This window comes from Cottoperca gobio, chromosome 21, assembly GCF_900634415.1.
Source record: "Cottoperca gobio chromosome 21, fCotGob3.1, whole genome shotgun sequence".
Taxonomy (NCBI): Eukaryota; Metazoa; Chordata; class Actinopteri; order Perciformes; family Bovichtidae; genus Cottoperca; species Cottoperca gobio.
The window spans coordinates 12,205,102-12,218,253 of NC_041375.1; the positions used below are offsets into that span (position 1 = coordinate 12,205,102).

The 13,152-nt window shown below is 41.5% G+C and overlaps 1 protein-coding gene across 1 annotated transcript in view; it reads right to left on the reverse strand.

Annotated features, from left to right (window-relative positions):
* Window positions 1–13,152, reverse strand: part of erbb4b (erb-b2 receptor tyrosine kinase 4b) — a 293,782-nt gene that overhangs the window by 114,710 nt on the left and 165,920 nt on the right. Inside the window, exon 3 of the mRNA XM_029458708.1 lies at window positions 7,347–7,533. Coding sequence (XP_029314568.1) covers window positions 7,347–7,533 — 187 coding nt within the window. The remainder of the gene's footprint in view (window positions 1–7,346; window positions 7,534–13,152) is intronic.

The window sequence follows — 13,152 nt, forward strand, 5'->3', positions numbered from 1 at the left end:
GGGCTGGACTATATTTCTACTCTGTGACGATAGAGGATAAAGTCGTTCTAGGTTGGTCCCTGAAGCAATCGTGGGCTTGGTCAATGTACATTTATTGGAAACAAGCACATATTAGCAACACATATGAGCACTACTGTACTCATGTAGTCACGCACAAGAATGCGTGCATTCATATAAAACAGTAATGGATTCCAGAATAGAAAGAAGTCCTACCAGTTCTTTATTTCTGATCTAAAAAAAAACAAATATTTTCTTTCAACAAAGATTTTTACCTCACATGTATTCAAAATGTCTACAATTTGGAAGATCAGAGTTGCCGATCAAAAAAGCAGCATCAGATTAACATTTTCGAGATTTCTATTTCGGTTGATAGGGGACACATGTTCTTTGTTCCAATATCAATCCTAGCATGATATCAACTATGTAGCTAACAAATATGGATTAGTCAATTATTGCAGTAATAAATCAGATTTTTCTATCTACAGTCAAGGATTTAAAAAAAGCAATAGGCATTGTGTGGTGATTGAAGGGACGATTTTCCCTAAATGATGAAAATATGGGATCTGAGCTCGGCCATTGGCACATCGGTTGTTACCCGACTCGGACTGCAAGGAATCTGGGCGTGACACTGTACGAACAACTGTCCTTCAGTGCCTTCAGTGCAACAGCCAGCTCCTGCAGATACACTCTTTATAACATCAGGAGGATACGTCCCCTACTGACCTAGAAGGCAACACAGGTTCTGGTCCAGGCTCTTGTCATCTCAAGCCTTGACTATTGTAACTCCCTCCTGGCTGGACTACCTACATGTGCCATCTGACCTCTACAGCTCATTCAGAATGCAGCAGCCCAACTTTACCTACCCAAGTTCTCCCACACTACACCGCTCCTCCGCTTCCTTCACTGGTTACCAGGGGCGACCAAAATCTGCTTTTAGACTCTGGTACTAGACTACTGTGTTATTAATGGATCATGCCCTTCCTACATCCAGGCCATGGTTAAACCATACACCTCAGGTCGCATCGGCCAATCGGCTCGCTACTCAGTCAATGAGACAACAAAAACAACAAAACCCACCTGTTTGCTAACCTGGCTCCAAAATGGTGGAACGAGCTCCCCATTGATGTCAGGTCAGCAGAAAGTCTTCACACCTTCCATCGCAGACCAAAAACCCACCTGTTTTGACTGCACCTCAGCCAATGATAAAAAATAAAATAAAATAAAATAATAATAATTATGTTCTCTGTATGTAGCACTAAATTGATTAGCTTATTTGAAGCTAATGGTTGATATTTTATTGTATCATTTCTGTTTGCTGCACTTACATTGATTTGGCTTATTTGAAGCTATTGTTCTGCAAGATTCTTGCTGTTCTATCCTCATGGTTGTTTGCACTTATTGTAAGTCGCTTTGGACAAAAGAGTTTAGGGTTGTTTAAAAGCAGTATAAGGGTTGTATAATAATGGTTGCTTAAATTTTGTTTAAACTTAGTAAGTCTCGTACCATGTATACGGGAATAGGAAGCATAGTTTGACACAAGGGAATTTTGAGCAACAACTTCAGTCCAGTAATTTATTATATGCAACACACACAAACACACACACACACACACACACACACACACACACACACACACACACACACACACACATACACACACACACACTTTTAATTGGCGAAGATGTATTTTGTATTACCATTTCTCCTTTCTCATAGCAGGTTGTGATGTTGTTTTCCATTAATATTTCATAGAGCCCAGTTATTTTCTGCTTATAAAATCTCAAACATGCACCGAAGAGAGTAATAAATAACAAAAGCACAAAAAAGCAAAACGGCACCCTAAGGCAATGCTGTGAGCGACATATACGGATGGCCCTGGAGCAAAGATAATTCAGTGAATTGTCCAGCTTACCTTTTACATATAAAAATGGAAATAAAATATGGAAGTAATGGATGGAAGGAAGGACTGTAAGATTAGAAAAGTGAGAAATTGTGTAGGATATGATTCTTGATTTGTGACTTGGGAAAATCGGGGCCATCATGGGAAAAGAAAAAAGGTTTGGAAATACTTAGCATTAAACCGAAAGTGTGTGAAATGTAATAGTATCCTGCCATGTTTGCTTTGTGCACCACAAAAAATTAAACAAAACTTCTAAATCAAACTCTTTAGAAATTCAGCCCTGTCATCCCCTGGCATCAAAACCCAACCATTTGCTCTAATAGTCTAACTCTCTCTGTCACACAGTGGTATTACAGAGCAATCAATTAGCACTAAACACCACTGATGGCCCGTTCCAGACTTCAATTTAACATGTGCCTCCTCACGATCCACATTAGGGCCTCACAAATGTGACAATATGAATGTCGTCCTTCAAAAAGAAAGTCCCTCTTGCCCCCTTCCTGGAGTGGTGAAATATTGAGTGTGACATGGGAGTAATTGCATGGGAAGTAATCAATTAGACACACAATTGAAGGAGACCTGAGGTCTGTGGGTTGCCAGGCAAGAGGCCTGGTGATGTCCACTGAACCAATCTTGCCTGCCTCCTGTGGCCAAATTGCTTTTTCTTCTCCCAGGAGTTAGAGGGTGAATGGAAGTCTTAGGGATCAGAAAAAGGCAACAATTTTATGGTTCCCTCTCAGCAGTCCCGTTGTCTTGGGAAACCACACCGAGTCAAATCGTTCTCTTCACCTTGCCCCATCCCATCCTTTCTCTCTGACTCCCTTGTGCATCGAAACAGGACACGTTCAGCAGATGATGGCATGCATTCAATGAGATTTCCACATCAAACAAATGCAGTAGACTTTGAAGAACATTGTAGGACTGTGCTCAAACAGGTGTTGCATACAGTACAAAATGGTACAGACATTACATTGAATGCATTTGTGTGAAAGGCATCAATGTGACAAATCATGATAGTCAACTAAAATATGATGAGAGACACGGAGCCAATGAAAGAGGAATAAAGAGATGGAAGAAAGACAGAAAACAGGGTAGATAAAGAGAGAGCAGATGGGCCATGAAGGAGTGGATAACGCCTTGGCGTAAAACTCAGGCTTGTGTACATGCATGCGACGAGAGAGGATCGTTCAGCAGATGGGGCCTCAGATTGGATGCTTCATTTTGGACAGACGCAGTGCAGGCGTTGGGTGGTTAGAAAAATGAATCAACAACACAAAACAAAACTGAAAAAAAAAAATGATACTGGATGAAATGAGGGAAAGGGAGGGGGGGGGGGTGGCAGTAAAATGTGTTAAATCAGAAAGCTCATCTGTGTTGTGCTCCTTATTGAGGCTGTTATTATTTTGCCAGAGAAGCAGGCTGTAATTACCATGTGAAAGCACAGAAGCTGCCCGGGGTTCATATGAATCCAGACGGAAGTGCTGAAAATGTTTGCCTAAGCAGGAAGGAAGCCACTGCGGGTCAGTTTGCATCAAAATACAAATTTGGAACTTTGAAAATGTCAGCCGACCGCTCTGTTTAACCTTTTTCTTGCTTGGTTATGGTGAGAGAAGGTAAAAAGAAGCCTTTATTTAAAGCTTCTCTTTGCAGCGATCAAAAAAATAAACCTTGCAGGGGCCAGCTTTTTGTCTTCGGGTGGGAGGTGAGTCCTCACAATGTCACCTTTTACAATATCAAACAAACAACACAACTAAACTTTCCACACTTAAGCAAAAAGTCTTCTTATGTCTGACATTTCTTATTCACTGCTATATACACCCATGCACACACACCATCCCTCAAGTTTTCCTAGCTTGACTTTGCCTTATTTTTCATATTCATGAGGATAACTTAGCTAAGCTTGATTGAAAGGTGCATTGGAGGGAGTCCTATCCCTGCTCAGCCAGAGACCTCCTACACTCCATCCTCCAGTCCTCTCAAATCCAGAGAGTCCATTCACAGCTCGCAGAGTGCACCAGAAAAATCAATAAGTGCAATGCTACAATATACTAGCGACAAATTGATTTCATCCGAAGGCAATTTCGACCCGAGTAGAAATGCGGGTGGGTTTCAGCACAGAAGGGGCTTTTACTGAGCTCTCCCTCGATTAGCTCCTTATGTAGTTAATAATTTTTATCCTCTTATATATGTCCCTTATGGATTATATCGATAATTTTCACTTCTCCTGGGAGCTGCTGGCAGAGGAACGTTGGACCAATATGACAGCAACATCAAAGGCCTTGTAATGACTGAGACAGCTAGCTTCGGACTCACTAAAGCACTTGAAGGAAGGAAATAGTTTTGATGTACTGCTTGATGTACAGGAGTGGATCTATCCTGATCATTTAGGCTTATATACTCATACCTCAGCAGCACAAAGAATCACGGCCAACTTTGCAGTGATATGATAGACCCTCCAAGACAAGTTTCTTGTTATAAAGAGATATGTTGGTATTTAAGGTCATTACAGGTCCAACATTTGGGACCTGATCCTAAGCAGCCCCATCCATCTATACGTTGTCAAAAAGTATGAATCATCTAGTATATTTAAACCTTATCCAAAATACGGTTGACTCGAACAGACCCAAAAATAGCAGCATGATGCGCCATCAAGTGAATCAACTGGTCACTTTGCAGTTCACGCTTTATCTTGCCTCATAAGTCCAATTTCTTTGCTGCGATTATGATGATGAAGCAACACATGACCACAGCTGATAGTGAGATGAATTTGATCCACTCAGGTATTACGTATATTGGCACAAGATCCCAGGAAATAGCACTTAGACACAATTAGACTGCATATAATTTGGACCCGATTTGGGTCCCGGGTTAGGGTCTCGACTATTAAGAATCAAGGGGAGCACTTGAGACCTCCAGTTGGTATGTTGTAATACCAACAAATGATAGAACCTTCCTAAAACAGGAAAACTATCTTATTAGAAAATGTTTCATTAACAAAGAAAGTCAGCACTTTTTATTCTACTGAAATACTAGGGTGAAACTCAAACAGTCAGAGTTATCAAGTAGAGCAGATTCAGGCCATGGTTGTTGTGCATAACTTCCCCTCCACTTCATGGCTCGAGGCCATGGATAGCACATCAAACTACAGCTTTTCAAAGAGTCCAGCCCCGGCTCTCTCAGCACTGGCTATAGCTTGGCACCACAATGAAGAAGACCAGCTTGGCAAACAACTGCTGGTGGTGCTGGACAAATGCAATTCCCTAAGTATGGCACAATATGCAAGAAAGAGATCAAGATGGAACCATTACGCACAGGCACATACTGTTTCTGAACATACAGTTGTGGATGGCTGTGCCGCTTTCACCGACTCCGGGGATCACCAGGAAGGAACAGTTGAAGAGAACAATGAGAGACAATTTAATTATTTAGAAAGAGGGTTTGGAAGCAGACACACGCTCAGTGCTATGCTTCTTCCTCACAAATCTAAATACATTCGACTCTCAGAATTAATTGTGATCTTTCAATACAGAGTGCACCTTTACATTCTAGTGCAATGACATTGTCTTTTTCACGTTGCCTCAGTGTCTCCTTGACATACTGGGAATCATGCCTCTAACATATTAATGCATTTTTGTGATATTACTTCCACAGCATCATTGGGTGGAAAGCGTAAGTATACATGTGTGCCACCAGGCCACCAGTCTGATTGCACTGGGAGATTATGCTCATAGAGAAATAAGCAGCAAAAGTAATTTCAAAGCACATTTTACTGACATTCTTTATCAACGAGGACATACGTGGCACTTTGTGGAGCTACCTAATAAATCATTTAAATCTCACTTTTCATGCCTTCCTATGTGTAAAAGATAATAAGCAAAATAATTCATGTTATGATTGCACTGAAGGGCAAAACAAATATGGAAGAAAACATAGCAGGGTTTGCACCGTGGGACTAAGCACAACTGACCAGGACTTACTGATAACACTTCTACTTAATGTTGTTCAGCCAATTGATTCTCTCTCCTTATTCAGTCACTCAGAATATTTGTAAGGTTGGATTTAACTTCAGAATGAGTGAATAATACCTCTGGTCTTGTGTTGCACACATGATAAGCTGGCCCGAGCTTGCCCCACTTAGCCCTGTATTGGAAAAAAACTCTACATCTTTTTTGCAAGTCAAGAGCTTCATTTTTTACTGACCTCAGGGTCAGGGCGCCTGGAGTAAAATCTAGCAGCACAAGGATCCATTGTTTAGAAAGACGCAGAGCCACCCACACAGTGTTTTGCTAGTTAGTACGCAATTTATCAGCAATCGCATTCACTCTTCTCCAACTTCTGAGGAAACAGGCTGAGGTCGTTTGCAGAGTGGGTTGTAAATCAGACGAGAAACACTTTGTTTCGAGCGATGGGTGGAAATAACAGAAGAGATAACGTCTTTTCACAACAACCAGTCAGCATCATATCCCTTAGTGTGAGAGGGTTAATTGTGATAACAGCACCAGTCGGGTACTTGGGAGAAGAAAAAGAGCCAGACTTTCTGCATATTTACATCTTGCGTGAAGGTGATGGCAGCCAGTAAACAACTATTTATTGCACAATGTACCTTCCAACAGTGTTTCATTGTCATAGTGTTTTGGTGAAAGATGTTATGCTTTTGGTGGGATATTTTCTCAATGATACAAGGAAAATCTTTGCCAGATTGTTGATGAATCAATGTAAAAGAATAATAATACCTATTGCTAGTCACAATCATTTCAAAAGCAGAGGATAGACAACCTAGTGCCAGGCAACTATTGATTAACACTGGCAACTAAACAAGCAGGATCTGATCACAGTTGAATTAAGCTGTAAGACCTTTTTTTAAATCATTAACTCCAAGCATAGCAATTTGAAACACGGTAGTGAGCGAAGTGAATAATGCATTTCAGGCGGGAGTCTGTGAAGCATTCCAAGCGAAAAAAAAAAAGATCCAAAATAGCTTTCAAAATGTAAGTCTGCTTCCAGTCAACTGCTTCACCCTCTGTTCCCAATTCATGAAGCTCACATTGATGTGTGGATGGCCTCTATTTGCAAAGACTGCTTCTGACTAATAAATTATAAAAGTTAACATTACAAAATAGTTTGGGAACAGATTGCTTTACTCAGCGGTGAGTAAAAGTATATCATCGTTAGCTGTCTTAACCTGTTAGAAGGTCCCATCAAGTTGTGGATGAAAGAGTAAACATGCACACACACTCCGGGAGGCATGGAAATATAGAATGTTAAATGTTTGATCTCAGATGTAAAAAAAAGAAGCTTTTTTAATGATTTAACTCATATTGAAGTTACACCATCACTGGGTATAAGGCCATGTTTTTTCCCAAAAGGTTCTCATAATACTCACAAATGCTCACGTCAATACACAACACAGACAAGTGAGCAGCCAGAAAATTATTCAATCACTCACCTGTGAGGTTTTTTAGCCCCAACTGGCGCAGTCCAAAGTTCCCATCACGTCTGTAGTTGAGGAAGATTGCAAGGGAGTAGCGGTCCTCATATAGTTTGGTTCCTCGGATGATCCTCAGGTTCTCCAAAGGCAGGTAGTCAAACTGGTTTAGGGCCACCAACACATAGCCTGTCACTTCTCGGATAGACTGTGGACAAAGTTACAGAGGGATGTGTTAGTGTATGTTTTAACTGTGCAAAATATTGTTGTAAGCAAGGACACGGCTAAGAGGTGGTTTATAAAACGATAGTGCCCGCCAGCAGGTCTTGAAGATCTATATTCATGTTTTAGAATGTATTAGTCTGAGTAACTCGGGTTTTAACCAACATCATCTTCAGCCAACAATGCACCAATGTACAAGAGCATAATGCTATGTTTGGTTTTCTTTCACATTGGGCAACATGTTGATAAAGAGCTTTAGAGTCGGCCTACTTTAACCAATGTTTTGTACATCTACATGGATCTTGTTTTACGCTTCTAATCATATATTTCAAAGGGAATACTCTACTGAGTCTCTCTGATTCAAGCTATTTTTAGTTCTTCTAAGAAAATGTGTTTTGCTGATAATAGGCTGTTTTAGAGTATGCACTTTCCAAGTTCAGGTCTGGAATCTGTAAGTGGAAGTGAACAAAAGTTTAAATGCTCTTCTTGGTAATTATGTGTCTATCTACCTCGCAGACATCTATAATGCAACCCTATATGAAAGTGTAAGCCTTAAACAATGACAGAATGGCCTATCTAGTGTTGTGCTTCCGATTTGTTACATCTTGTTCCCATGCTGTTTTCATCTGTAGGCAGTTAGAAGTTGCCATTGACAATCAAGTAATATTATTTTATGACGAAGACATAGTTTTCACAGAAAAATATATAGTTTGAAAAGACAATATTTCACGGTTAAATCAAAACCTTCAAATCTTGGATACGCCAAGAAAATCACAATGTCTCTTCTCCAGCCCTTCAGTTGCCTGAAAGTCTTATTTTAGATTGAAGGTAATTCCGTGTATCACCTTAAGCTTTAGAACATATGTGAAATATATATATTTGCATGCTATGAGTGGCATTGAGATAACAAAGCAGAGAAGAAAAATACAACAAAACAGACAGGGATAAAAAAAAAAAGGAAAGTCAGGCATACATCAGATCATTGGCAGCATCTATCTTCAAGGTCACTTTCCACAGATTCAATCATGCCAGCCAGTTGAGCTAGAGCATCTGAGTGAGGAGAACTTGCTCTGGGGTTTGTGACCTCAATGCAAAACTTGGCACAGGGTTCAGTGCTCATGTCCGGGGCCCGGCCTGGGGTGACTGAGCCACAAGGACAGCCATTGCTTCACACTTTAAATGTCATTTAGGAGAGGATATAGCAACTGTCGAGACTTTGGCGCAGAGCCACCCAGTTGGAGATGCTGTTGCATGAATCAAAGTGACAGGCTATGTCCTCTTTTTCTCATCCACCATCATGGTGGCTGTCATTAGCAGACAGGCGGTCAGAGAAGTCTTTCCACGCCGGCCCCGCTGACGCTGATAATCAACAAGTCTGTGTGTGAAGTGTTGTTGCAGATGATGTGCTGAGCTGAAATAAGTCCTAAGGAGGGCCCTGGCAGTGTAGTCATGGCGGCTGACAGCTGTCAGAGAGCATGGCCATCAGCCACCAGTAAGTAAGCCACGGTCACAGCTCCGTCATCATTACCCTGCTGATTACCATTAATAGAAAAAGACGGGCCAGGGTCTGGTGAGTCTGTGTGTATTGATGTGAATTTATATTCAGTTTGTGCGTATGCATGTGTTTATTGATTTATAAACTAGTTGGAAAAGAAGATCAAGTAAGCTACTTTGTGGAGATAAACATATTTAAACAGTCGTAGAATCAATGAGGATAATGGTGGGCTCTAGGGAGCAAAGGTTTATGCATGTCTATTTGTCTATGTACTATATATGCATGCATAAGTGCTCACTATATTGAGCTTCTTTGAAATGTGTCTATGGTGTATCATCAGTGTGATCACAGTGTTAGACTATCAGGGCCATACTTCACACTTTATTTCACTTCATAGCGGAAGTCTATTGGATGACTCACATTCACCCTGCTAGGGTTGAAGGTCTTTTCGACCCTACTATACAACCAAATAGCTCCATGTCTTTGTGATCCAGTGACATGGACCGGGGCACTGTGCCATCCTCCCTACCTACAACCCAGGGGATTTTTTTCTTGCTCCCAAAAAGTGGAGGATACCACACAGCAGTAAGCGCGACCAACACTGGCTGACTGAATCTGAGCATATACAGTAACTGATTATTAGTTCAGGGCACACACTTCATGTGGGCTTTTTTCACTCTCTCACACTTTTTGTTTTGTCTTTTACTTCTGAGCCTGTTTATTACCCCACTCGCACTGTTGCCGGTTTGTTATTTTCAAGCCACAAAATCAATACTTTCCAAAGTGCAGCTTTACAGAGGGAAATAAAACGAGGGAGAAAGAAGATGGCAGGTACACACGCTTTTCGCCCCACAGATTGTTTGTTCAATAATGAACTGCATGACAAAATGGAGACAACTTGTAGTGATTACAGGGCCTTGCTGAGCTAATGGCCAAATCTGCTCTGCGTGGTCACTTTCATTAAACCCAGATCAACAAAACAAGCATCCCCGCAACACCACTGGTGCAGGCCAAGTGCACTGTATGCCCACTTCAGGGAAACAGGCACCAGGAGAAAAATGTCTTTAAAAGAATACAAAATCTGAAAATGTGTTAATACACAATGCCCACAATATGTGATGGAGTGGCAATGTAGAGTTTGGCACAGGTGCCAAAGTAATAGCATAGTTAGGTTTTTTTGCGTGTGCTTGCACTAAATGTATTCCTGAGTCATTTGAAAGACCTCCTGTATTTAGCTACAGTGCAATTAGACAAGTAAATTACCTGCTAAAGATAACAACATGACACATTGTTGTCCTGGATTTCTTCCAGCAAAAATGGATCTTCTTGAAACAGGTGTAATGGGGGCACATGTGACAGAGAATCAGCCTCATCTTGTTGAAATATAAGATGAGTATTTTTTGTGAATATGGCTAACTCTTATGGCAACTTAACACTTATATTCTAGATTCAAACAGGAAGGTGAAAATTGCTGATCATCCACAATCCTTTCAGCAAATAAGTAGTCTTTTTTAAATTATTTTCACTGAGATCGTAAGTAGGATGTTGGACTCCTTCAACGCATGTAGACTGAAATGTGAAGTAACTACTCTACTCACACAACCCCACACCCCTCACACACACACACACACACACACGCACACACACACACACACACACACACACACACACACACACACACACACACCGTACATGCTTCCTAAGAGATCAATGCGGCAGAGCCCCAGTAACAGTGAACAAAAGAGACAGAGAGAGCCAGATTCACTAGATTAACAGGGATTTTGCCCTCCTCCCCCCTCTCCACGGCAGAGCATTTGTGAACGGAAGTGTGGCAGCGGAACAAACCCCTCACTTGAGTCACTGAGACGTGCGCGGTTTTGAAATCGAGTCCTTCAATCCCCCAACTTCTGAAAGAAGAGAAGAGAGAGGGAGTTTTTGGGGTAGAGTTAGTGAAGGAAGGAGGCGGAAAGGATAGACAAGAAAAGGGAGAGGGTGGGACGCACACTGCAGGACGAGGAACTCAGTCAAGTGGATCGGACTGGGTCTACGTATATTTCTTTGTATAATTAAAACCACAGGAAGAAAGAAGGAAATACAGCAAAGGGTCTGAAGAGGGGGGGGGGGGGTATGTTGGGAGAGGTGATGCAGGGCTGCAAGTGTAATGACACCATTAGCATGTTTAAAGAGACTGAACACACGTTAGCATGATTCACTCTCATTTCCATACATATTGAGGCGTACCGACGTGCTCCACAGGGCTGCGGTCATTGAAGTCTGACACACAGGAGTGCACTGGGAGGGCTTAAGGTTTGCCTTGCATCACTAAGCCCTCATCCTCTATTTCCATATCGCTTCTCTAAACCCTCTGCTTGAGCTCACACCCACATCTGTAAACAGACACAGAATCCAGAAAGAGTGTCTACAAGTGCTAGTGAGGAAATCCTCCAGAGTTTTCCCAGAAGCTCATCCTTGATATAAGTGACAAACATACTGGAAATATTGCTGGTAATCATAAATGAGTGTTAACCCTCCATTGTGAATATCTCATGCATATCACTCACAATCAAGTCACTTATAATATGACTTTATTATCTCGTAATATTGGCGCTGCATGAGTGCAATGTTCCACAGTAGGAGTAGCAGCCCTGATGGCATTTGTGAGTCTTTTCTTCATAACCAAACTCACAGCAGAAGTGTTGCCATGCTTTGCTTTAAGTCGCCCACCTCCAGCCCTGCGAACACCCAGCACCCCGGTAACATCTCAATCCCTCTGGAGTGGCTAAAACCCAAAAACGAGCCACTTCAAACACCTGCAGATGTTGCTGCCTTTTATGAGTGTGTGAGTGTGTGTGTGTGTGTGTGTGTGTGTGTGTGTGTGAGAGAGAGAGAGAGAGAGAGGGGGGGGGGGGGGGGGGGGGGGGGTGAACAAGAGTGCATGTTTGTGCATCACTCAAGTGTCTTTCATGGCTTGGACAAGATTATTATGAGGACTCTTCATTGAAGATGAAGAGAAATCATCCCTTCTGTTTCTTACATCACACCTCTTATGCTCTCATGAAACAACTCTGTGTGTGTTTGTGTTGCGGTACAAAGGAATCCTCATGTGAGATTAGACCGTTTTTTTGTCAGGACTATGGTGACAAAAGCAAAAAAGAACAAGCATCATGAAAGATTTTAAACCACTCTGTTGGCATTCCATGTCCTTCCCTTGCCTCGACTGGGGGTCAATGCCAGCTGCTTTCTAGGAACGCTGTTTTGTTCAAGGACTTTTGTACTGAACTAATTGCAATGAGGCACATACAATTAAAATTCCCTCTATAGTAAAACAAGAAAGCCAATTCTAGTTGATTAAAATGTGCATACAGCAACAAGTATCATGAACAGAAGTACATAATGAGTAGAACAAGAAAAGCAATAGAACAGGAATCATCTTACATGTGTTAAATCAAAGTGAGTCTTTTGTTTATTTGTGTGAGTTTTGGAGTGGCTTAGTTTACTAATGAGATTGGCAAGAATGGGTGACTTTGAGAAGTCCCTATTCAGAATGTGCATGTCATGTACGCCGAGGCAATGTGTAGTGTTCAGTTGATGCTTGAGTGTCATTGGTTTTGACAGTCTACTTGTCAAGCACGATGACAAGAAAGCCCTGCGAGGTGCAAACATCATTGACAGAAAACACCATGATGGCTGAATAAGAAGAGAATCATGTGAGCGGATAGAGTAGGACAAAAAACAAAAACACTTAATGTATGAATATCAAGTAGCCAACGGGGAGTGGGGGCCATACCCGTTAGATCAAATAGAGAAAGAAGGCTTAGACAGCTATCATATAATTGTATTTGTCTCAGGCCCTATTTACAGGAGGTGGAGGAAAGTCATCCCGCTCTAAATGCAAGGTGACCAAATAGCAGTATGTCTAACAGCACTTTATAAGTAGTAAGTTCACATTTACTGTACATTATTTTTAGGCTGATCATCTCAGTTTGGTTTGCAGCAATAGCTCAAATTGATTGAATTAATATAAGTGTGTTTTGTCAGGTAATGTTTCTGATGAGCAGCGATGCCTGCAGTGACATAACTGAAAAAGAAGAGAGCATATATCTCCTGTGA